At 40.1% G+C, this 27650-nt stretch overlaps 1 protein-coding gene across 1 annotated transcript in view; it reads left to right on the plus strand.

Annotated features, from left to right (window-relative positions):
• The window catches only part of LOC145978323 (peroxidase-like), a 64467-nt gene that overhangs the window by 28690 nt on the left and 8127 nt on the right, over positions 1-27650 (plus strand). Inside the window, exons 3-7 of the mRNA XM_083110881.1 lie at positions 360-633; positions 8251-8633; positions 12762-13154; positions 15519-15716; positions 18273-18574. Of these exons, the coding sequence (XP_082967007.1) occupies positions 360-633; positions 8251-8633; positions 12762-13154; positions 15519-15716; positions 18273-18574 (1550 nt within the window). The remainder of the gene's footprint in view (positions 1-359; positions 634-8250; positions 8634-12761; positions 13155-15518; positions 15717-18272; positions 18575-27650) is intronic.

Raw genomic sequence — 27650 nt, forward strand, 5'->3', positions numbered from 1 at the left:
CACAGAATAAATGTTTGAAATCGGATCCATCATTTTGACTTGCCCTGTTAAACCTTAAAACCTTGCCTGTATTTTGCCAATTTTCAATCCATATGTAGGCACATATGAAGCCACTTGTTAGTACTTATTAATCCCAGCCCTGGTTATAATAATATTATTAATACGTAGTTTGACAACAAAATTATTTGTAGTTGTTATTAGTTTATAATGATTGTTAGTAATAATAATATTAAATTTTATATCAACGGTTTGACTTTCCCTACACAAAATGTCTGGCGTCGCCAAGAAACAACCTCTGTGTGTGTGTGTATTTGTCTGTGTATGCTTGACATATCCTAAGCTATGTTACCTCTTCATAGCGGCCACCTTCCCGACCAGGGTAGACGCCACCAAAGTCAGTGTGAGCGTCCCAGCAGTGAACGCCACCATCTTGGACAACGCCAAAGATGACACAATCAGGTTCCTCAACGACCTCAACCAGATCGAATCCGACCTCCTGAGCAGTGACGTCATCGTACGCGCAGGAACCCCCGCTGAGGGGCATCTAAGGTTCTTCAAGACGACGCCAGAAGCCCAAGAAATAGGACGCAAGGCTCTGGAAGTTGTTGTAGCCACCAAGGGAGTTAAATCAAGGTAAATCGATTGTCTGAAGCTCGGCTTTGGTGTGAATATATCGGGTTCAGTTCTTGTTCCCAGTATTGTCGGGTTGATAAAGTAAAGATGGCCTTTGGAATTTATCCAGAATATTAAAGAATAAAAATTGAAGAACTGAACAAAATAAATCTAGAAAGCAGTCAGAAATGGAATTTGGTCCCTTAGCTTATCTTATAAGAAAGAACTACAGTGATATTGTATATTATGAATTAGATCTGTTTAAAATATCTCCAACAGTATTCTTCATGTGGATTACACTCACTGTTGTTTACATATCTGTAATATAATTTAGGCTTGTGATGACACGAAACTATTGGCTAATCCAGCTTGAACTTGCATTGAAGCAACTAAATCAATCCATTAGTAAGAGTATTCCGTTTCACGAATTAGTTTTAACTCCTTTGCCCATGTCTATTTTAGTTTTTGTGATATGGAATTTGTTGTTAACTGCAACACTTGGTTATTATTTTTATGAGCACCGTCAACTTGCAAGACAGATTCAGAGCAACGCAGCATAATTTATGATTTTTATATTTATTCAAGGCGACACGCCAATCATGGACATTATTTTTTGTTTAATTACAATTATGTATTTTATTTAAAATTTCCTTATTTATTTTCAAATAATTGTGGCAGATATGTAACCAATTTATTTTAATTATATTTTATCATAGTATTGTTATTTTGATGAGCCAATTTAATTTAATTCAATTTTAAGAACAGGCAATGGAATGAATTTGGTTGTGTGCATGACTTGAATCAATGAAACCCACTTCCAATAGTTTCCTTTCTTTATCTCAATTTTCCTTATGAATTACCCAACCTGTCTATACAAAAGAACTTGGACGAGAAGTGCCTACACCAGTCATGGGCATTTTGAAGCTGTAAATTCAAGAAACCATCGAATCTAAATACCTTTTTCTTCTACCTTAGCTAAAATTCTGGGAATGGTAAAAATTTCCCAGGTGGGAATTCTGTCGTAGCCATCGGTACCGGATTCGCGAGCGAACCACAGCGCTGCCAGGAGCGCATTGATAGGGAAACGTCCACGGACGTTCCGGGGCCGGCCACATTTTTGACGAAATGGGCCTCCCTAAAGTACGACATCGAACCTTCCGCCACGCAGAATGACGGACGCTCCTGATACCAAATCGCCAGCCCGACGTGGATAACCGCGACGGAGCTAGGGCGCAGGTTCCTCCGCATCTTTACATTTTGCGGGTGACCAACACTGACTTGAGGTCGATAGGTTTCATCTGATTCATCCTCGAGTTAGAACTCGACATCTATCATGGCATATATAAAAATTTTCTTCCCCCGTTAATATTTAAAAAAAAAACAACAACTTTAAACCTTATGTATTCTCAAAAGAATTGTTGCAATGACATACTAATAAAAAAAATAGACAAGTTAGCAAAAATTTTGAAGTGGGGTTAATTTAAAAGTGGTTATGGAAACTATCCTTTCAATTTTCATTTACTTTCTTGTGAAATAAATGTCTCTAACATGTATTAATACGGAGATAAATGCAAATTCCAATACTAACAATAAACTGCATTTCCGAAAAAAAAATAATGAAAAGGCTCGCATCACCACCACGTATCATTCTACAGAATGATGGGATAGAAACCAGTCACCCTAAAGGGGTAATGTAGTTTATTCATCACACATCCTCAATGATGAGAGCACTCGTCATTGACATGACAAGTCAAAAGCTTGGCAGTGCGAGAGGCACAACTGAAACTAAATACCTTAGCAACTAGAAAAGACAATGGTCACTCATTCGGTTTTATGAACCTTCAAACCTGAATCATGCCTGGGTTGGGATAATTACCTGTCTATCTGAAAGTGATGATTAATTCAAAGTAACGTCGAATAAAATAAAACGAAGACCTCTCTAGGTTTCGTTGCAGGTTGACCAGGACTCTCCTCACTTTCCCTCAAGTCCTTTCTCCAAGCTCCTGTCTCTCCTCAATCCAAATCAAAAGTCAGTCCCTTCTCAGTCTGTCTCACCTCTATATCACCCAGGCCATGGAGACCTTCCTCCATGCCGAATCGTGATTATTACTACCTCTATTGCAAACAGCTGACTCCATAAACATGATGGAGCTTCCTATATCATGAATACATCAGGAAGATTGCATAGCACAACACTGTGCATTATTCACATACCACAGAGGTTGAGACAGCTGGAGTAAACAAGTGAATGCCCTGGTCAACATGAAGCATCCAGAGAGAGTTTAAATAAAATATAATCTTATAGATTAATACGGATCTGAACGCAATAAGTCTAGAAAGCAGTCAGAAATGGGATTTGGTCCCTAAGCTTATCTTATAAGAAAGAACTACTGTGATATTGTATATTATGAACTAGATCTGTTAAAAATATCTCCAACAATATTCTTCACGTGGATTACACTCACTGTTGATTACATATCTGTAATATAATTTAGGCTTGTGATGCCACGTAACTATTGGCTAACCTATGTACACTCTTTAAGATCATGCATCAGAAACATTGCCATCTAGCGGCTAAAGTTCAAAGTATTGTCCATGAGGTCATGGTGGCAATTCTCTAGGAATAATTCTAAACATAACCAATTAAGAATTTATGATATCATCATGATCATCTAAATGAGGGGCCATTTAGAGAATCTGGAACCAACTTGAAATAAAGCTGTGCATTTTGATGTGTGGCAAGTTGTGATATTAGAATTATCATTAACTTTTTTGGCATACCAGCAGTGGCGTGGCGTGGATTTTTAAAAGTATTACCGGTTATCAGTAGGACATTTAAGGGAGACTTGGGCGCCTCCCCACCTCATGCCCCCCCCCAATGTCTTCCAAGTAGTTCATATAATATTAATCTGGTACGTATGCAATTCAATACTAGATTTTGGTAAAGTTATTAATCAGGAAAAAAAAATGTTGACATAAGGACTAAAGTGAAATCGCAAACATTGGTTGTTGACACAATAATACGTAATTTGATACTTACAGAAACATCGAAGGCTACTTATAGAGCAGATCAATCCGACTTTGAAAATAGTTATATGATACTGGGATCCCGGGTTCGAAACCTAGCTTGGGCATGGGCGTTTGTGATGTCTATTCATCAATTTAATCATATCATCACTCATCCCCATCTTCGCAAATTAGCCAAAAGTGGCACAAGCGAAGCAAAATCAATCAAATCAAATAAAAAAAACTTCTATGATGCTGTCATAAAGAGAAGTTTTTCATTTGAATTGGAATTTTTGGGTGCGTCATGGTCATGGTCCATGTTATCCACATCTGAATTCGACACGTTTTTTTTCACCCGAAAACAGAGTACATGGCCAACAAAAGAGTTTCGACAACTGCACACATCCACATAACCACGGATAGTCGTTATACCACGAAACATTGAAATGTCGGTCATATCCAGCAGACGACTTGGTTTTTAAATCGTTCAAAATAGGCTTTGGCCTCCCTTTCGCCACAATTTCGATTTTTTCTGCAAAATAACGAACCGAAAGATTGCTTCAAAATATCTTCTATCGCACGATTACACACACTGTCCAGATAGGATGAACCCGCCACCTCGGAACTCGGAGCAAGCTTCATTAATTAATTGACAATGCCCGAAAACAACATAAAGACGAAAGACACCAGTCACAAAACTCCCACTGCACAGTCCCTCCCACAAACCGTTGTTTACTTTTGTAACACGTGAAGCACCCTCCTAGCCCCCTCCCCTCTCAGCATCGGCCCTTCCCCAATATTTCCTTCGGAACCTGCAAGAAGTCCAGTTCTACTAATGTTGCCATCTTAGTTCTTTTGAAACCAGATTTGCCCAAATCGCGAAACTTTTCGTTTCAAATAAGATGTATATAGTAGGGATGGCCAGATCCGGATCCTGGCGGATCCGAAATCCGGATCCGGTTGGTTCCGGATCCTAACGATCCGGATCCTAAAATTTTTCGGATCCGCGGATCCGGAATTTTCAGATCCGGATCCGGATCCGGTACTTTTGGATCCGGATCCAGAACTTTCGGATCCGGAATTTTCAGATCCGGATCCGGTACTTTCGGATCCGGATCCAGTACTTTCGGATCCGGATCCGGAATTTTTGGATCCGGATCCGTTTTGCCATCCCACATGCGCTTCTTTGGAAAGTAAGAATGTGTTTATAACACCTTGTTACCTGCTAATATACACACATATATATATATAAATATATATAATATACATACATACACACATGTGCGCGCGTGCGCGATTTGTAATTAATGAATACACTTACAAGGGAGGTCTAAGTCTCCCCCTCCGATTTCCATGAAACTTGGCAGGTGTATGGAGGGGCCCAAAGGAAGAAATACGTGTCTCTGTGTTTCAGCTAAAAAAAACTGTTTTAGGAGGCAAAACCCCCGTCAAAAGTCAAAATGAAGACAAATTGACGCGGGGATCTGACCCCTGTGTGCCACTCCGATTCCCATGAAATTTGGCAGGTGTATGGAGGGGCCCAAAGGAAGAAGTACGTGTTTTTGTGTTTCAGCTAAAAAACCGTTTTAGGGGGAACCCCCCTCAAATGTCAAGATGAGGAGAAATTGAAGTGGGGATCCGACCCCGAAACCACGTAAATATGGCATAGGAAGAAACAGGGGGCATAGGGCCTCTCTATACACCTGCCAAGTTTCATGGAAATCGGAGGGGGACACAGAGGTCAAGTGCCCAGTTACATTTGTTCTCATATTGACATTTGAGGGGGGTTGCCCCCTAAAACAGTTTTGTAGCCGAAACAAAAACACGTATTTCTTCCTTTGGGCCCGTTTATACACACACCTGCCAAGTATCATGGAAATCGGAGGGGAACACAGGGGTCAGATCCTCACTTCAATTTGTCCTCATCTTGACATTTGAGGGGGTTTTGCCCCCTAAAACAGTTTTTTAGCTGAAACAAAAAACAGTTATTTCTTCCATTGGGCCCCACTATACACCTGCCAAGTTTCATGGAAATCGGAGGGGGACACTTAGATAGCCTCCCTTGTTAGTCTTACACTTTGTAATTATATAACACTGCATATATTATAATGTATTATTTTAATTTGTAAAACTGTAACTGTAGAACAATTGTATAATTTTTATATAACATTTCTCTCTTGTTCTATGTGTTAAAGATTTCATATTGGAATGGAATGTCTCACATTTATGTGTGTTTCCATTTCCAATGCATTCGAATGATGACATATTCGTTTCAATGGCATTTACAAAATCACCTCTGACATTTTATGTTAAACAAGTAAGACTATTTTTGTGCACGAGTGTGTTAGCCGATGCGTAGCAAGTATTTTAGGAACAACACTTGAAAAAAATTATTGTAGGACTAACTAATGAAAAATTTCCTTGTAATCGAAGATCATAATACCTTTTAAGGTGTGGTAATATTATAATGGGAATGAGATACGAAACTCTCGGATCCGGATCCAGATCCGAAACTCCCGGATCCGTTTGGCCATCCCTAGTATGTAGAGTAGATGTAGTCTTCATCTGTTTCCTAACTACTCCCACTCCCATGTTTCGCTAAATCCACTGAAATCTCATTTCTGACACCACTACTATTTCGTATATTTTACGTCCTTTGCTACCTTTAAGGCTTTCGCTTTATAGGATAATCGTGACGATGAGGATGCATGGTGAATTATTGAAATAAAATTATTATTTCTTTGTGTATGAATTATTAATTTTTATAATTATGTAAGTAAAATAATAACAACGAACATTGAAATAACCATTTCTTGCTGAGGATTCGAACCTGCGACACCTGACACTTCAGAGCGTGCTAAGATAACAATCGGGAAATTATGCTTGTAAGTATTGTTTTCACCCAAAAACAGTTCTACCACCTCAAAAACATTGCTTCAATCCGAAATTATTGCATTCCTGCGACAACGTATGTCAATCTCAATCAGTATTATCAACAATTATCACAAATTCCTGTAACCGAAATAATATTATATGTGTGAAATATAGAATTTTAGGTTGACATTTTTAGAAGGACAGCGGACCCCTTGACCATACCCATCCCTCTCCTCTCCTTCTCGCCCATGATGTCGAAGAAGGACAAAGAGGACTTTCATAATCGCTGATATTTAGTGTAAATACAAAATATCACTTGGTAGTTTGCTTTTGCCCCAGTGTGATTTGATTTTTTAAAATTTTGATTTGGCGATTTAAGTCCACTTCATGAACAGTAATGCTAATCGGGACAGTTTAAAGTTGGATCCGAACCACTTGTGCCTCCACCGGGTATCGAACCCGGAATTCCTTGATTATAAGGCGGCGACGCTACCACTGCGCCATCGTTCCCCAGTGTGACTGGACACCTTCAGAGTAAGATAGACCCGATTAGGCGACTTAGCTCTTTTCTGTCAATTGAATATGGCAACACTGGTATGTTTCCGGTAAGGATCACCGGCAACTGCGCCAGCTAAACAGCCCGCCTCCTCCTCCCGCCATAACAGTCTTTGCCGCTACGCGAAGTCTTCCTTGGGTGGGCTCAGGGCCCTTTCCTCATGTTGCCTGTGGAGGGTACCGGATCAGTCCTCCTCTTCGCTTTTGCCGGTGTCAGAAAAAATGTCAGTCTGCAATGTTTACTTGACGACAATATTACCAGTTTATGTACGTAATAATATTTTAAGACGGGTTCTTCAATTCTTTATATTTTGGTGTTACCTGCGGTAACAGCGGCTACATGCACGCCACGCCTCTGCATACCAGTTATGTTAAAAAAAGGAAAAGATGTATCTATGATATTTGAAAAAAACTGATTAATAAATCTTCAAGAAGCTTAAAGGCAATACAGCATTTTATACTACTCTTGAAGAAACTATATAATAAATATATTCTGAATGCTATGGCAACATTTTAGAACATAGGCCTATAATTGTTTATTTGGCGGCGATTAGGAGGGGGCAGTTTCCCCCCAACTTTTCACTAATTTTGCCCCTGCACTATACTAGATCTTATCTACAAAGGGAAATATACTGTCTTTGCCCCCACCAGTTTTGGCACTTTGCCCCCCTGGTTTTGGAACCGAATCGCCGCCATTTGCTGATTTTCTGAACTTTTCTTTCAAATATGATATAAACAGCAATCAATATGTTAGTGTGACTAGACGTACTCGACTAAAAGAAATATAATAAATGAACAGATTTAGAGGCCTGTTAGCAGGTGTTAAACGTTTTCGAACAACTTCAAGTTGAAATATAAATGTATAATATATAGGTACAGGGTGATTATAAAAAAGTTAACACTATATGGGAAATAGAAAATATACTACTCGCCGTCTACGTTTATGTCTTTAACCATGTTTCCATAGACTGTCACACGCTAAACATACTGTATAACACACTAAACACGAAAGAATTCGTTTCATTGCAGCAAAGTTTCTTCCATTAAACAAATTTTCTAGTGTTATCATTTTTTGAATCACCCTGTATATTACATATAGGTATGTATATAATCACACCCACACTCATATATATATACTATTTGCATAATTCTGTATTTTCATGTACTCAGCAATTAAAAATGTTATTATTATTATTATTGCAGGCTTGGATTGTCCAATGAGCAGGGCGGCCAAGGACTGAAGAAGGTGACAGTGGTCAACACCCGACTAGGAGACACGTGTCCCGGCCAGCCGGCGTGCGTCAGGTCCAAGTATCGAACCCAGGACGGGACATGCAACAACCTGGCGACCCCCAAGATGGGGCAGGTCTTCACCCCGTTCCAGAGGATACTGCCGCCCCAGTACGCCGACGGCATCGACGCCACTAGGCAGGCCGTGGACGGATCGGAACTTCCCAGCGCTCGGCTCATCAGCGTATTGGCTGTTCCGGACCGACCAATAGAGGAGCCGAGATGGACGCATCTGCTGATGAATTTCGGGCAGCTTCTGGACCACGATCTCACTCAGGCGCCAGTCTTCAGATTCAGTAAGGTTTTAGTATAAAGCCGCGAACATATCTGTAGCCGTGACATTGAAGTGTTGATTTCTGTTTCCAAATTTCTTCGCTCTCGGTCCCCGATTTTCGCTTATAAAAATCAAACTATTGGTCATAATGTAACGAAATTTGTTGCGGACATACCTTGGTGTATGAGAAACTTGGTGACGTCATTGGAGATGGCACCACAGTCTCTCTAGTCCTTGCGTGGGCATGAGCGTGCGTCTGAGCGATTCTGCCATTAAATGCCAATCGTACGGACGTGTGCTTTCAGTCTGAGTTCTTGTCCCTGCTGTTGTGACACACCTCTGATGGTGGTTCGTGTTTGTTCGGGTCCGGTTTAAAGTTCGTGCTTGCAATCAGTGGTTCGTGATTACAGTACAGTAACAAAGCAGTGCAGTATGAGTTGATACTCAGTGGAACAGTGTTTATCGCTCGCAGGTACTAGAAAACGGAGTCCATAGAAGCGTACCAGTGACAATTTATTGCACAGTTTGGGGTCCGGAAACCGCCTGGAAAGTCTATGATTCAATATTTGACAAAGAAACTTGCAACGTCCCTCGGTTGGACACCAGTCGTCACAAAGTTAGTCCGCTTCGACTTTTGTCGGGAACATGATACTCTTTTATCACTCATCAGAGCTTGATGGGTAGAAAGAAAACACAACATGGTTTTCAAAGTTAACCGCAGTTTTATGATCACTTATACTATTTCATAATCACATACATTTTCTATCGTATATAGACCTACAAGCAATGTACAGATTTACTTACGTTTCTTTGCTTTTCTGAAGCGACGTAAAGAACAATTCTATAACATATCACATCACAATCACTAAACACAAATGCATATAGATTTAACGTTGGACAATACAAACGTAAATACACGAAAGTTTCTGTACTTAATTATTATCTTCGAGTATCGCTAGCAAGAACCGAAATGAATACAAAACAATAACACTATTCTCGCATTCCTTTCCACATGCTTATTGATTCCTCACCTTCGCTTGTTTTTTCAATCAGTCCGTCGTCAGGAGAAAAACATTCAGGCGGGTTCACTTCCTCTGTTGAGATGAGAAAGTGACGTCAATGCGAACAGATTATGACGTATTTATTAACATATATACAAGTTCCAAACAAAACTGTACCAATCTAACTATAGTCGTCTGTGACATCTTGCACATAATTTCAAATAATAAACATTTAAAAATCTTAACATCTCAACAAATATTAAGCAAACATTCAAGTTCGTTACAAACTAGAAGTAACGTATGCATGCATGCATGCATGCAATGACCACTTCCAACACTGGCTGTGACGTCACCATGATTCTCTTACACCAAGGCAAATTCCACTACACTATGACCAAATCAGGGGCCGAGAGCGAGTGAAACACCCTGTAGAGTCGTTCATTATTATTATTTTTTACAAGTATTTTTGTACCAGGATCACATATCGATTTGATTCGAATGATTTTTTTATGTATTTCTGCCACGTTTGGCTAATCGCGAAGATGAGATGAAGGATAAGTATAAATACACATGGACGGGACACAACATAAGAGCCACAAAGGATTATACTGGCTGTGAGTCCCGCCAGAGCCTCGTTAGTCTGCAACAGTCCAGCGTGGAACATTTGTAAGAGAGGTTGGTATTTGGGTGTATTCATGGAGGCTCACCCCTTGCTTCCCACACACAGAAAAAAATGTGCCAATTGTCTCAAATATGATGACTACGGAAGTTTCGAGTTCTGTGTGCAGATGTTATATATCTGATACCAGTTTTTGAGACTTCTGTTTGTAGTGACTATTTCAGCAGACTAAATTTGCAACACTGTCAGTAAGGGAGGCAAGGCAATTGCTCTAATAGCAATAGGATAAACATCGTGGTTGGAAGAAAATTATTTTAGTTGTCGTGGCTACAGATATGTTGGTGGCTTGATAGACTATACTTGTTTTAAAATATGGTATCTTATATTAAATGAATACTTTTATATAAACAATTGAAGTACAGGGTGTTCCAGTTAAAAGTAGCCCGGTTTCGATCAGCAGTTACATGCCAAGGATTATGAAAAAAATTAAGTGTGTGTACTGATGACCTTGAGTACTTACCACGGTTCCCATTACAATGGACTATTCCACTTTACTGCAGCATTATAGCAGTCATATGACTCATATACAAATGCCTTTGAGCCGGTCTACTTTTAACTGGGACACCCAGTATATATTTGCATGTAAAACATATTTAGAAATAGTTTAGTCACTTATGTATTTGCACTTTATTTTTCGTTACTTTTCTGCCACATTTGGCTAATCGCAAGTCATACTTGTATGTCAATAATTGGAATAATTAAATCAAGAAGACTTCGGTGGGAACACGCACGAAAGGAAAAGAATGATTATAGAATTAATTTATAAAAACCTGATGGTAAGTGACCTTCAGGAATAACAATAAGAAGATGCAACGCGGACAAGAGTGACAAGATCTCTCAAACTTCGATATTGATCTTGCCTCGGATGGAAGACTCCAGGTTTAGAAATGACGTGAATTTGTTTGGCAACATTTGCTCGTTCATGCACTTTATGCTCAGGCAGGCTAACCGTAAGTGGAATCCGTATCGCTGAGTAATGCCCCTCCACTGGGTACAGCACATTTTGGGGCCTGTTCATTACAAGGTGACAGTGTTAACCCTACGCTATCGAGAATGCGCTATGTATAACGGTACAACGGAGGTGTCTGTCCGGAGGAATCGTTCCTAACTCAATTTCTTACCTACTTACTATTCAGAAGCTCATATTTCTATTAACAGTGATTGTTAGGAATGAAGTAAAGGTATTCATGATATCAATGATGCAATTCTTATTCTAATTCAGATAATGGAGCACAATTTATTAAAATTAAGTGTATGTATTACGTGCATATATGGTAAATACGGATTATAAATTGGCATCTGTTATAATATACGAAACGCAGTGACATCTATGGGTGATCTAACAACCCTAGTGCCCTCCTCACCAAAGGGTTGATACATAGGAAGAAGATTTTTGTGATATAAATTCCTCGTATCGAGAGCTGAAATTAGAGTCCCTGGATATCCAAGAACTCTAGCTAAAACATGCTCCTAGCACCACCCTTCACTGTGGATGGATCGGAGTTTGGGTTGCAATCTGAATTTTCTCTCTGCCACATCTGGATGAAGTGCATCAAGATAGGGAGGGTGTTTATTTTACAACTTTAGTAGGCTAACACATGACGCATTTCTCCATAGCAACCGATTGCTACACGAAAGGACAACAGCCAGGGTTTGTTATTCGCCAGATAATTTTGATAGGGTGGGATCAAGGGAGGACGAAATGTTTGCATTTGCGTGAATCTCTTTTTCTCTGTTTCCATCTCTCTTTCTCTTTTTCTATTTCTATGTGTCTTCTCAAATTTTTATCTTTCTTATTCCATTTTCCAAGTTTCTACTTTTCATACTCTCTCCACGTTTCTATTCATATTTCTCTTTCATTTTTCCACGTTTCTATCTTTATTTCCCTCTCCTTCTTTTCATGTTTTTGTCTTTCTTAGTCTCTGTCTCTCACTTTCCATGTTTCCTAATATCTTCTTTCCACGTTTTATTTTTTCTTAATCTTTTATCAAGTTTTTATTTCTTCTCCATCTTTCTATCTTACTGCCTCCCTTCCTTCTTGTACTGTTTCTCTTTATTTCTTAATATTTCTTTCTCTTTTATATATATATATATATATATATATATATATATATATATATATATATATCGTCCTCTGTTTATCTATCATTTCTCGCTTTATTTCTATCTAATTATTTCTCTTTTTTATCTATATGTCTCTATCCCTGCGTTTACGATTATTGCTCTAAATAATTCTAGAAATTTCCACATGTAGGCTCTTTCTGCGGGCAGGAGGTGGGCTAAGAGTATTTCACGTGGGCTAGAGCCCATCATGGTCCTCCAGGTATCTACGCCCCTACTCTTTGAATGCGAGAACTACCGTTGCGTTTCGTTGTATGAGAGTTTGATTCTAGGATATAGGAATAGGGCATTGCTGAATGTTGTGTGTGTTTCTCCATATAATAGTTATCTGTGTTTTCTTCCTATTTAGACAACGGTAGCGGCATACAGTGTTGCGCCTTCAACAACGCAGACGTCCTACCGCCCAATCAGAGACACCCTCAATGCTTCCCAATACCGATCCCCCAGGACGACCCTTTCTACTCGCAGTTCGGCCAGAGGTGCATGAACTTCGTGCGATCCATGCTGGCACCAAAGATAGACTGCACATTTGGTGCCGCGGAGCAGATGAACCAACTCACTCACTGGCTGGACGGTTCCATGATCTACGGGTCAACTCCGAACCAGGCAAGGTCTCTAAGAGCCTTCCAAGGTGGTCGACTGCTGTCTACATTCGACAACGGCCAAAACGAGTTTCTTCCCCCGCAGCAGGAGAATGACGGGTGTACTGTGAGGGAACAGAATCTCTTCTGTTTTAGGGCAGGTGAGTAGCAATGTTGCCACAACCAGAAAGTACAAAATCCTTTTTAAATGTGCAAGATTTTACTTTTCTACCAAATTTTTCTCAGTGTAATTTTCTGACAAAATGCTTTCCCGCTCTGCGTAATAATATTTTTAATTAGCTACTGCTTCAGCACAATTCACCCGAGTATCATCGTTCATACGTCATTCTCTTCAGAACAGGTTTTCAAATGGTACCACGCACATGTGTACATAAAGTATGAGGAAAGGGAAATCGAGGATAATTCAGGAAATTTCCCTCCGAAAAATCCCTTTTGGTAACTTTGGGGTCCTCTGGACCGGCCCTGGATATAGGTACTTGATTATAATCTACATTGAAAAACACTATGATCTATACGTAATGTGTCCGCCAAGTTTCATTGCAATATCTTCAATAGGTATGAGGGATGAGGGAGAAAATATTTCGCAATCCTGTTTGACAATACTATTAGGAAAAACAATCTCAACTTGAACACTTTTCTTGATACTTGGCACGTTTCCTCTTTGCCATTCCACACACCAAAACCAACAATAAATCACCAACAGTTCAAATAACGCAACACGAAAAAATGTACATAAAGCAACTTATTAAACGCGGCACACAGACGAACTCACGTTTGCACTTTGTCAGCATAACACAAAAACAGTTTACTTTCCTCTGAACTTCTTCTTCTTCTTTGTCGGCACTGAAAATCGTGACTAAATAAAAGTTCATTGTTTCTTCAATAGCAGAACATATGTTTCACCAACAAAAAACGTATTATTCCATTCAACACAGGTTACTTCAGTCAGAGATGTTCGCGGGCGTAATATTACGCCCAACACAGAATAGGCAATAGTGACCAAGGGCGTAATATTACGCCCAACACAGGAAAGGGGTTAAAGAAAAATTGGAATTGCCATCACAAAACTTTATTATTATTTTCATTATTATTATTAGCTGTAGTGGTGGAATTATTACTATTATTTCCACTGAATCATAATAATATTAGAACTTATTTAACAAATGAAAATCAGGTAATAATTATTATCCTTAAGAAATTGTCCACTTTTCCACTCTCTCTTGCTTTCCACGATTCTTTCTTACCATCTCTTTCTTTCCATGCTTTTCTGTTTCTTAATCTTTTTTCTTTCACGTTTCTACATTGTTTACTATCTCCCTTTATTTCCACTGCCCCCTTCCTATCTTTAAGGTTTCTCTCTATCTTTTCTTCTTTGTTTTTGTTTCCTCTCTCTCTCTCTCTCTCTCTCTCTTCTCTTCTTTGTACCTTTTTCCCAACTCTCTCTGTTCATTTATTTCTTCCCCTATTTCTCTGTCATTTTTCTCTCATTATCCGTCCCTTATTTCTCCTTTTTCTTTTTATCTGATATGATAATCGGAACAAATTTATTTTCCCAATTCAAAATTTGATATATTTAAATACATTTGGGGTATGGATTCCGTGAAAGAGAAAGGATATTTTATTTCACACTTCATTCACATTGACTTTATTATGAGAATGCACCTTGAAATTTACCTGCATTAGGATATTATTCATGTATTTTCACTTTTCACTTATTCCCTAAAATTCTGCTTAAATTTCCCAGTTCCAGGGGACAATTTCCCTTTATGTATCAACAATAGTGATTAGCTGATTACAAGGAACACATGGTGTCCTAGTTTTCATCTTAACAATACCCCAGGCTTCATGCTTACTGTGATACAAAGCCAGGTAACCCAGGTTCGCAGCCTGGGTAATGCACAGATGTAGCATTGTGTTTTTTCATCATCATTCATCCTCTTCGTCGCGATTCACCCAATAGGTAGAAAAACGACATGACGTGAAATAGCTTGTACAAAGAGAACAAAAATAGAACGTGAGTAAATGCATATGAAAGCAAGTTTATAATAGCGCACAGGGTATTGTTTGAAGGTGAGTTGAAGGGGAATTCCACCACCCCTCTGCCAAATTTTGGCTCTCGTTAGGCAGGGAGGAAACTATATGTATACATATGTGTGTGTAGTGAGGGGGGTTGTAAGATTCTAATGCTTCATTAGTAGTTACTGGAACTACCCCTTCCCATTGATTTTTCAAATATCACACGGATACTACACATTGCAATAAAGTTATATGCTATCGTCAGTAGCTAAACACATGCCCAAAGTATAGATGGGTACCGATTAGCCTATTTGTAATATTGCCATTGTTCTTTAACTATTTTTAAAGTAGACACGAGCCATTTTTGTTTCTGTGGTATTAACTTTATACTTTTTTTATGTGTGTAGGACTCCGTATAGTTATAATAATACAAAATCAATTGTTTTAATGTATTGTATTGTTAATCATCAATGCTAAATTTCTTGCAGGGGACAACAGGGTAAATGAGCAACCAGGTTTGGCCACAGTGCAAACCCTTTGGCTACGCGAGCACAACAGGGTTGTTGGACAACTGGAGAGGCAGAATCCCAATTGGTCAGACGAAGTGCTTTATCAGGAAGCACGACGTATTGTTGTAGCGGAACTACAACACATCACGTATAACGAATGGTTACCAATAATCTTGGGTAAGTTGTCCGCGATAAATAAGCGAAACTGCATGACAAATCCTTTCTGGCTTATTCAATTTGGCAGTGCAAAGTGGCCAAGTATCAAGAACCCAGAAGAAAAACGAGCGGCTTACACTCGAAGCCCGGTAGTACGCGTATAACCGACTTTTTTCCTGTTGAAGTGGGCCGTCAAATATGTATGGATCGTTGAAGTGTAAAATGTAGTTTAGTCCATCTTACCAATACACAGTGATAGACCCCATATGGAAATGAAATACATGATTGTGGACTGAAACTGCCAGTGCGACTATTTTACATACAAATGTGTCTACGATTAGTGTCACATTAAAATGATATTCCATTGTAAACGCTCCGGCGTGGGAGACTTCAACGAGTACGAACAAGCGAAAGTGGTCTAGGACCTACAGTTTAAAGTGGAATCTGAACCACTACAGTATCTACAGTGGAATGCATAAGTAATACTCGGTAAATTGTCCATGACTGTTTTAATTAATCTTTCTCTTACATTCTGTGTGTTCTTAAGCGATGAATTTTTATGTATGCTGGTGCAGAAGTTGTCAACAGCTTGTTTTGAGTTTTCTTTTAATTCTTGAAACTCTTACTGGGTCAAATAAAGTGCACGAACATGGTGATGGACAATTTGCACGGTAATACTCATGGATCCCACTGTACCATACTTGTTCGTACAGGCTGTATACATTGTATGAGACACCTCTGAACGTGGTCAGTTTGCGAAATATCGTAACAAAAGGTGTCCAGTATTCAGGGAGTACATTTGAAAAGGTAATGTGTACAAAATATGAGAGATACAGTAATTGTATTGGATGGAGAGTATTATAAATCGTTAGAGGTCGTTTCATGTATGAACCTTTCATGTTCGTACGCATGAGTCATGTAGTGATCATGTCACGTTGTTGTGTGCAAAACACTGCATTTTGAACGTACAGCTTTAGTTGCAGGTCTGTTGAGCCAGTCTAGCGTTCAACCACTCGGTCAGCGTGGGCAGTCCGTAATGCGGAAGAGACAGGAGCTCAGCTCTGACCTTTGACACGTCCTTTGCCATTGCACTGATATTTATTGTTATTAATTATCTTTTCTCTTGTACAAATGTTTATTGTTCTTTAATCTTAATTTCTGTAATTTACCTATCACTGATAATGTCAGGATAGTGACTAACCTGCATATACTTATCTTGTAAGGGCTGTTACCATGGCAATTACGAGTGTCTTTTGTCTTGACTTGGAAGTTCGGGCTCGGTTTTTGAATAGAGTGATCAAGTTGAATTATAAGAAGTTTAATTTCTTTGAGTGACATGGAGTATATGTTAGGATATAAGTATTTAGTTTGCAAAGAAGGAAAATAGACATCCTTTTTCTTAGTGCAAACTTAACTTTGATTTTATTTGACGAACTAACAGAGAGATATTACCCCATACCCTGAGAGGCATCACGCGAATGCTTTCGAGTCTTTCATGTGAACTTCTTTTAGTTAAATCATGTTCTTTTGACTAAAGAACGTGTCACCTTAAAGGTGTGATAGTGAATATTGCTCTTAAAAGACATTCTTTGAGGGAAATAGGGTCATTAGTGAACAAATCTCATTCTACTGTTCAGTATATTGTAAATAAATTCAAATATGAGGGTTCAACAAAGAATCGGGCAAGAAGAAGAAAGGAGGAAAGGCTAACTGAAAGAGGGGAACTTTTCGTGGTGAGAAAAGTTAAGGCTAATCCAAAATTAAATGTTCCGAAATTGAGGTCACGGGTCGGAAATGCAACAGGAAAGACAGTGAGCAATTTAACAGCTCATCGCGCATTGTACAGACTGGGATATCATGAGAGAATGCAAAAAACCATGTGCATTAAGACCAGGAGTTCTGGAACAACGAACATCATCTGCTCCGATGAGACCAAAATCAACCTTTTGGGATCAGATGGTGTCCACAGGGTGTGGAGGAAGACGAACGGACATAACAATGTACCATTGTTGTGAACATCATTTGAGCAAGACTCTTTTTTATTTTTTTGTTTTCCAGCGGTGTACTTTATCATTTCACTTTCCAACTACCTCTGTACGGATAAGACTGGTACATACTGTATGTGCCTCCACCGAGTATCGAACCATGGACCCTTCGATTACAAGGCGAGGACGTTAGCATTGCTCCATCGGGAAGGCCTTCGCGACGATGTGGATGAGGGCTTGACTAATAACACCATGAAAAGATTCCATGGTGTAACATCCCTTGCAATGGTTCCTGACAATCATATTTAATTTCTCTGTGAACTTTTGTCTGCCCAAAATAATACGGAATTCAAACGTGGAAAGGTTGGGGCTGTTGCTATCTTTTGAAGGTAGTAGCAGGGGCTCTACTGTAAGTTCGTATTTAGGACGAAAGGATAAATTTAAGCCAAATAAATTCGCCATTGTGGAACATTTTAGAGGGAATGTTTGGGAGTCGTTGGAGGTTGATTTATGGGCATCCCTGTTTATAGGATGCTTTAATTAAAAAATCATGGAGACAACTTTGAAATTGTAACTGTTCTTTCTTCTCCAGGACGAACATTCATGGAAGTCTACGGCATGCTACCCCTGAGTACAGGGTACTCCAATGACTACAATCAAGAATTCGACGCTTCCATCAACAATGAATTCGCCGCAGCAGCTTTCCGCCTGCACACACTCATACCCAGAGACTTCAACATGGTTAGCGAGGGCCGGAGCGTCGTTGGAGATCTGTTGCTGAGGGAAATGTTCAACAGGCCATACATTCTGCGGCAGGCAGGCGCCGTGGACAGCCTGATCCGAGGCCTTGCCACCCAATCAGTGCTCGCCTTTGACAATTTTGTCACTGAAGAGGTAAGCTTGTTTATTGGCAGTGGTTCCAACTTATATGGGGCTGTGGGTCCCGAGCCCATCCAATAATTATTTACTTGTATATTTTACTTTAGAAATCAAAATCCTCGCGCTTAAAGAACAAAATGTTTCTTCATTTTACATTTGAAGAATCCTCACAACATAACCCTAACTTAACTGTGTCGTACGAGAAACTTCCTTACCTGACGGAAGGGGGTGGGGTGGTCACAGGCCCACACTCTTTTTTTAATCACTATAATTCAAGAAACCATTTTATTATTAAATCACTGCTTTATTTGTTGATTATATGTGTTATTTATTAATTATAATAATTAACATAATTAATAAAAAAATATTAACCAATTATTTCATTAGTATCACACGCATATTTCAGCATTCACTAAAAAGGTAAAGTGCTCCCCTGTGCTTAGCACTACGCCATGAAGGCGTATAGGGGGTGTGGGGGTAACGTGGGGTCATGAGTGGGGGTGATGTGATCAGCATCAAGCCCGTGATCGCCTTTACCCTCCAGGGTTTCCCCCAGGTACCCATGTCAATCAACGCTGGGTGGGCGCTTCCAACGCTTCCAACGTTAGAAAGTTCCCCGATTTGAACCGGCCGGGGATCGAACCCGGGACCTTTAGCATGGTAGTCAGACGCGTTACCGACCCCCCTTTTTTTTCATATATTTTGGTCTAGGAATTAATTCGTGCGCCTGGGCAAGAGATGGCGTAACGAGCGTATCGTCCCACAGTTCCGTGTATCCACACATGCGTTGAAAACTCCTGTCAGCGCGCATCGTTCGTAGTATAGGACAGTTGATTGACGCGTCAACAACAGCATTTTGTAGTCAACTGAACATGGCGCAGTTCGTGCCAGATAAAGTGTTTTTGTGGGGTTTTCTGCTTCGTTACTTTAACATGCAGAAAAGTGCTACCGAAAGTCATCGTATTTTGGTGGAAGTGTATGGTGACCATGCGCTAGCTGAGCGAACGTGTCAGAAGTGGTTTGCACGGTTTAGAAGTGGTGATTTCGGCCTGGAAGACCAAGAGCGACCTGGACAGCCAAAAAAATTTCAAGACGAAGAATTGAGAGCGTTGCTCGATCAGGATTCGTGTCAAACGCAGGAAGAACTTGCAGAAGCATTAGGCGTTGATCAAACAACAGTTTCCAAACGCCTCAAATCCATGGGAATGATTCAAAAGATGTCACATTGGGTTCCACATGAATTGAAAGACAGAGACGTTGAAAGACGAAAAACCATTTGCGAATTGCTGCTTCAAAGACAGAAAAGAAAGGGATTTTGCATCGCATTGTTACTGGCGATGAGAAGTGGATCCATTACGAGAACCCGAAACGAAAAAAGGCCTGGGTGAAGCCAGGTGAACCAGGTCCATCACAACCGAAACGAGATATTCACTGTGCAAAGGTTATGCTGTGCATATGGTGGGATATGAAAGGTGTGGTGTACTATTTAGAATTTAAAATTTAGAATTTCTTTAATCATGGGCGAAGTTCAGCCCGTGGCTGCTCTACCGGGTGAAACTATTAATGGAGAACGTTATCGACGACAATTAATGCGTTTGAAGCAAGCTCTGGCCAGGAAACGACCAGAATGGGAGAACAGACATGATAAACTTATTTTTCAATATGATAACGCTCGCCCACATGTCGCAAAACCGGTCAAAACCTATTTAGAAAATGTCGGATGGGAAGTTTTACCCCACCCGCCGTATTCACCAGACGTTGCTTCTTCGGACTACTACTTGTTCGATTGCATGAATAACGATTTGATTGGACAGCGGTTCACTTCTTCAGAAGATATCGAAAAATGGGTCTGACTGGATCGCTTCAAAGGATGAGGACTTCTTTCGCCACGGAATCCGTAACTTGCCTGACAGATGGGCGAAGTGGTGGCTCGCGATGGACAATATTTTTCTTAAGGTATTTATGTATTTTGTGTTTGAACTACAGCTTCAATGTGTGCGTAACAACCGCACGAATTAATTCCTAGACCAAATATTTTTTTAAAATTTCTTTTTTATTTTCTTAAAGGAAAGCCCCTATGCGGAAGCTTCCCCAATCACACTTCATTCACTTATATCACTTCATTCATATTTCAATTTCAGAACGATTCAGGACAGACAATCACAAACATCCATGTCCGAGCCGGGATTCGAACCCGGGACCCCTGGCGTCGTAGAGCGATGTGCTAACCACTCCGCCACGGGGGCCGACACCGACTGAGCCACCGCGGCCACTCAGAAAGAACATAATATTTTTTTATTAATGCTTTTTGTTTATAGAGGAGCGGTTGTTTATTAATTATAGTAATTTCAAAAATACCATCATTACCAACCAATTGTACACACGAATTCGAAAGAAACGCCCTCCCTTACGGTTATGCAACCCGGAATTTTATATCGTCTAGTTTCACCTGGTAGAGTAGTTCCCGAGAGGAGCAGTGTTTCCAAACCTATAATCGTAGTGTTTCCAACCCCGTATTGGTTGGTTGGTTGTTGATTTGGTGTTTTAAGTCCACAATGCACAGTATGACTAATCGGGATTGGACCTACAGTTTAAAGTGGGATCCGAACCACTTTGTACCTCCAGCGGGACCCCTTGATTACAAGGCGACGACGCTACCACTACGCCATCCAAGCCTGTATTGCTTTGTAGAAGACGAAACCTTCACGTAACTTCTTCATTCGTGATTTACATTTGGTTTACAGACTCACATTACAGGACACTCTTTTCCTGTATTGCATGTTTTCTGGAGCATTTATTTTTCCTTCTGTGGAGAAAATTCTGTTATTATTTTACATCTTATTTTTCGCAGCTTCTCTACCATTTATTGGCTAATCGCAACAATGAGGATGAATGATGACTCGATGAAATTGATAAAAGGACAGTCATAAAGGAACCATGGGGAGCTAGATTCATATTTTTATTATTACTAATATCTTTCTCTTTTTTTACTTTACGTTTGGCTAGTCGCAACGATGAGGATTAGTGTATGATAAAATTCATGAAGGAACACTCATAAACAATCATACCCAGGCCGGGACTCGAACCCGGGAATTTCGGCAGCGAGATCAAAAGCCGACGGCTTACCACGCTCGGGCACAGCGGCGGCCAATTATTATTAGTGATATTGTCTCAAGTAGTGTATTTTTCCACCATATTCTTTCACACAATCATGAAACGGATGAAAATTAAAATGTTAAAATACCTGTCTACGTTGTTTTTTATTAGCTTGCAATATAAAGCCCTACTGCACGAAGCCAAATTGTGGGAATACGAAACAGAACCAAGTTAACATATCTTGGCCGTGGAAAGTGTTAATAGAAAATCTAGAAAAGAGCCATTTAACAGTTTCCTGATTGCTTTTCCATTTGTTGTATGGGAAGAATTGTCTGAAATGTGTGTGTTGTGGCAGGCAAAAGAGAATACAAAGATCGAATAGAGAGGCAACACTGTCACTGTTCTGCACTGCACAGACAACGCGTCTCGTCGAATGGGCGGGGCACTGTGGGTGCGAGCGAGCTGCTGTTGCTTCTGCAAAAAGAACACTCACAAACAACTGAATGACGCTCCGCTTAAAATCTAGTCAATCGAGAAAGGATTTGTTGAGGAAGTGAATTGAAATATAAACGCCAGAATTTGGTCTAAGCCTATAATGGTTACTCGCAATAAGAGCTGATCAATTTTTACATGTGGAATTCCGTAATAAACGAGGGAACAGGCCGCACTCACACCTTTAGTCTGCTAACACTAATAAATCATCTCATTATATGCGTTCGGTTATGCTGATAGTCATGTTTAATATATTACCTTCAAACATAAACAATATCATGGACTCACTCAGAGGCAGAATTCAATTTTACGCTTTACTTTCCTGAAGATATTGTAGCAATATAATCATTCCGCTCTATTTTCGTATTCTCAATTGAACTCGCACTATTTTTTCCAGAAGTTGAGCCCCCCCCCCTCCCTTCTCCCACCTTAAAAATTTTTGGGTGAGAGGCTACAAACTATACTAAAACTGAATTACAGACAATACTTTACGACTCAAAGTGACGTGACCTAGAACGTAGTGAAAAATCACTGGTGCAAAATTCAACGTAATGATGATAAAATGAAGGTAGGAAAATGGATGTGCTAGAAAGTTTTACATACATACACACAGTTAGCTCCGTGTAGAAGATATTTCTTCACATTTTTCTCACCTTGGCTTCCTTGAATTCACGAAACTGTAAAGCCATGAACGCGTTAACCCCCTATAATCACGGAGTCCCAGGTTCGATTCCTGGTGGAGACACAACTGCCTAGTGGTTCGGATCCCACTTTCAACTGTAGGTCCCACTTCGGGTAGCCTTTTTGAGCATGAAATGGAATTAAAACAAAATTGGAACACGGTAACCCATCACAACACACGCGCAGAGAGCGTTGAACTTAATGACTGACAACTACATCGAACTTTCAGCGAAGCTGGAATAAGGTCTATTTGCCATGCCAAATAGTGTGAATTTTCAGTCTCGTGGTGCCTTCTATACGAAGTGCACGCAAGTTATCTAAAAAAAATTCAAATGTGAGGGTGAGTCGAGCTATGTTTCATTCAATAAGACTCTTTACTTTAAACATATTTTGCTCTATAGCTGTCGATTTCGAATGGGCATCTAAGACTGGTTGCTTAGCGGACCGGATTTGGAAAAAATCACGGACTGTCATAGTTCCAATCACACTACAGACATAGCAAAAATTGTTCGCCTGAAGATGAGAGAAGAGGTGATCTCTTGATATGTCTCGAAATATATAAATAGAATATATAGTCAATCAAAAAGAAAAACAATGGATACTGTCCAATTAAGTATAGAAACGCTGTTAGAACCGGTGTTCATTCACAGAGCAGAAGGGTTATTTTGACAAAATTCTGTTTCCCGGCTGGCTGCTTCGGAGAAGAGGGCTTTGTGAAGTTGCCGCTTCTTGCCCAAGCGGTAGACCTAATTCGTTGTTTGGCCACGAGTTCCTTCGTATGTAAACGCGGCAACAGAGGATCACTACCATAAAGGTGGTTCCCGCGCCGGCTGAAATAGCGACGGGAAATTAAAGAACCATTGTCACTAACTTCAGAAAAACATCTAATCATTTCCTTAGGTTTCGAAGCTGATCCGAAGGGACAACAAATACCAAAAAAACGACATGAATCAAATGATCGATTGGTCCGTCCTTCTGTTGATGGATGGCAATCCATATTAACAATAATAATCGTAAGCTTATCATTAAAGAGTCAACAATCAAAGCTAATACGCATCTATTGATCAGAAATTACTAGAGGGTTAAAGTTGTTTTTGTACCTCTTGTTATTTTAAGCCGCTCTTCTGCCACTTTCGGCTAATGAGGATGAGTGACGATTAGATTAAATTGACACCATGATACCAATACTGAAGCCGTGACTCGAACCCGGAAATTTCGTGGTATCGGAAGTGGACCATTTAACGCGCTTGGCCACCAAAGAGAACCTTCTCTGCGGCCAAGCGCGGTTAGTGATGGACTAACGATCCAGACACCGAATGTTCCGGGTTCGAGTCCCTTCACAATCTAAGACATAACACTTTATCAAAACTTCATTTCCCTCCCCTCCACCTCAAATTTAATACTCAATCTTCCCAACAAAATTTCCATGCCAATTTTAGACTTCCTGTTGATATTGCTCCCTCTAAAAAAGCAATCTAAGACGTAATAGTAATACACAAGAGTTGGGATTCCCTGCCCCCAAAATAATTATCAATCCAGCTACCTGAAAATCCCACTAACTTCATTAATCGCCCACCATAATTTCCCTATCAATCTAAGGCCTAATATGTAAGAGTTGGATATCGCCCCCCCCCCCACCAATATTACTTATTACCCGTAACAATTCCCCTGACAATCTACAAATTACTATTTATATAACAGCAATGGCTAATTGATAACGTAATTAAACTTGTTCCCTGTTTACTCAGTCAAATTTCCATCACAGTCTGCGCCATAATGCCCCTTCCCCCTGGGCACCACTGATTTAGAACTGTGACAACGTGATAGGTGTAATGTAACTAATAGTTAAGTGTTAGGAATGGGTGCATGTGTGTTGCGCATTTGAATTTCATGTGAATCATATCTGTCAATAATGTGAATATTAATATTATAGATTATAATATAATGGTGCAGGTGTGTGAAAAAGAAAACCATGAGCACCAAGGTATCAATAAAAAAGAATTGGAAACATAAGTTGCATATGGAGATGTGTGTAATTAGTTTTGTTCTGGGATGTAGCAAAGAACATCGGTTAAACCGTGCGGGGTTTCAATACTGTGTCCACCCGCCGTTGGATTCAAGCACTGCATCTAGTCGACGAGGCAAGGATTTCACGAGCAGATGTTTGGTCTTCTCCTTAAACTCTCCCAAACATCAAACACGTAAAAATGTTTTCGATTGGGAGACTTCGCTGGCCAATCTACTCTTGAAATTCCTGGGTGCTGATTAAACCAGGTGGTGTTCGCTTTCGATGTATGGACGCTGCTGTTGTCTTGATCGAAATTCACGTGCGAAATCTCATCTTCAAGGTGTCTCTCTCGCACGCTGAGAAGCATGTGGTTTTCCAGCACTGCGATGTATTCCTTCGAATTCATTCTCGAGGACACTTCCACCAATCCACCTACTCCAGACGAACTGATCCATCCCCACACCGCCACGGATATCCTGCCACTCCTAGCATGAGTAGAAATGTTCTCGGGGCCGTAGCGAGTGTTGTTGCGCCTCCAAACATAAACCTGACCATTTTCGTCAGACGAAAATACTTTTTTGTCGCTCAAAATTACGTTCTGCCAAAATTCTTGAGGAGCTGGTAAATATTGTAAAGAAAACTGATCCGTGCTTCGTGATGGAAATGCATCATTGCTTCTTTCTTTGCCGCTCGACGGTGCCGAACTGTTGCAGCATGACACTCGAGTTTCAACTCTTGGCGAATCTTCGTTGTAGCCATGAAGGGATTGCCCTCGCTCATCTCAATGATGCCTGCATCTTCTTCCCTGGTTGCCTTCTTCGGCGGCCTTTGTTGGGTCGTGACTTCATTCCTTGGTCCCCTTCTTCCTCGTAACACCGAATCCAACGCCTGACGCATGAATCGTCCACACCAAGGGTCGTAGCAATCTGTAGTGCAGCAGATCCGCCGCACAAGAACATGCGGACTATCTTCCCTCTTGTAAATTCCGAAAGTAAGGCATGATGAAATGATATCGTAAAGGAACATTCGGACCAAAGGGACATGCTGCACGTGGCACATGCCTCTTGAAAACGCCTTATCATTGGTGCAAGTAGAGTTTCACGCCCATTCCGGTGCAGGAAGTTTCATTTTATTGGTTCCGTTGCAAGTGACATGCTCAAGGCATAGATACGAGTAAAACTGCTGCAGGATCTCGAACGAAGCACCCACCGGGGCTCGAATTAAAGCCAAAGCGTGGTGGCAAAAGGCAACCGTGAAGTTACTGCATCTGAGATTTACGTCAAGCAGGGCCTGCGTGGTGTGTGCAAAGAAACTTACACTTGCTTTAGGAAATAGGGATGCTATTGAATCAATGCAATATAAAAGAGTATATACCGTAAAATATACATTATTATTGACTCATGCATTCCCTGAAAAAAATGCATTGTTTTCTCTCACATTTCTGCCCGCAATGAATATAAATGTATAATCTATTAAATTAAGCAGGTGCATGCAGATTTAAAAATATTGATAAGATGATTGAATTGAATTGAATTGAATTGTTGGTTTTTAAGTCCACTTTGTGCACAGAAAGGCTAATTGGGACTGGACCTACAGTTTATAGTGGGTTCCGAACCACTATGTGCCTCCACCGGGTATCGAACCCGGGACCCCTTGATTAAAAGGTGACGACTCTACGATTGCGCCATAGGGGAGGCCCTAGTCCTCTTACGGAGATAATTCGTTCGGAGCAATAGAAATGCCCTATCAAAACAATTGGGGAATATTATTTTCAATGTGGATATTCTTCGGAAAATATGTTTCTAACAACAGTTTACCTAAATAGTGGGGACTTGGGGTGAGAGAGAGGGACCGAGTTGGAAGAGAGAGAGAGAGAGAGAGAGGAAAAGCACACAATTTTCTGTTCAGTGCGAACCTTTGGGATTGCTTTTTCCTAGCGCACCAAAAACACAATACGTATAACCCAAATACAACCCAAACCTTCAATGGCAAAATTGTGAGTCAATCACTCAACTGGAATAAAAAGTACGGATTTAAATCTAGGCCAGAAGATAGTTATTGCGCTACCATGTGCCAAAAAAATCCACTTTGCCCGCGAGAATTGTCATGCCTGAGTGATATGTAGTTTACGTTAGTTGTGAGAGTTGCTTCAATTCCTTTGCCTGCCAAGAATAATGATAGCGCTGAAAGCATAAAATACAGAAATGTGCATGTTTGGCGAGCTATGAGGAAAGCAGATCCTCGTGTTTTCTTTTCAAAATTTACTAATTTTATGTCAACTTTTACATATAGCCAATGGCGACAGAGGATGAATGATGCTTCAGGGAAATTGATGAAGATTGAAGAAACAACGAAAAAAAAACCTCATTATCAGAGGCTAGGACCCAAGAACCCTGGCTACGCAGCATGTTATGATATTTAAGTATATCATGGATTGTTGCTAAATCCATTCCTAGATATTTGTATTGAATGAACCCCCGCCCCCGCACGAGAAAAAGAAAGACTATAGGATGTGAAACATTCACAATGTAATTGCATTGCTTTACATCGCTCTTGGCTGTATTCCAAATGTAGTAAGAGATCAGCGATAAGTTTGATTTTTTATTTTTTTGTGCCAAGGTATAAGTGTATTTGAGCGCAAGGGCTACCTATTTCATCATTTATAAAGAGTTAACTTCGTCGCTACACTAGCACCAGGCACAAATGCATCAATTTCTATTTCGGTTATTTTACATCACTCTTCTGCCTCTTGAGTTAATCGCGATAATACGGATGAATTATCAATTTATAAAATTGTGACGGGACAAACTCAGT

Source organism: Lepisma saccharinum, chromosome 24 (assembly GCF_977018435.1).
Source record: "Lepisma saccharinum chromosome 24, izLepSacc3.1, whole genome shotgun sequence".
Lineage (NCBI taxonomy): Eukaryota > Metazoa > Arthropoda > Insecta > Zygentoma > Lepismatidae > Lepisma > Lepisma saccharinum.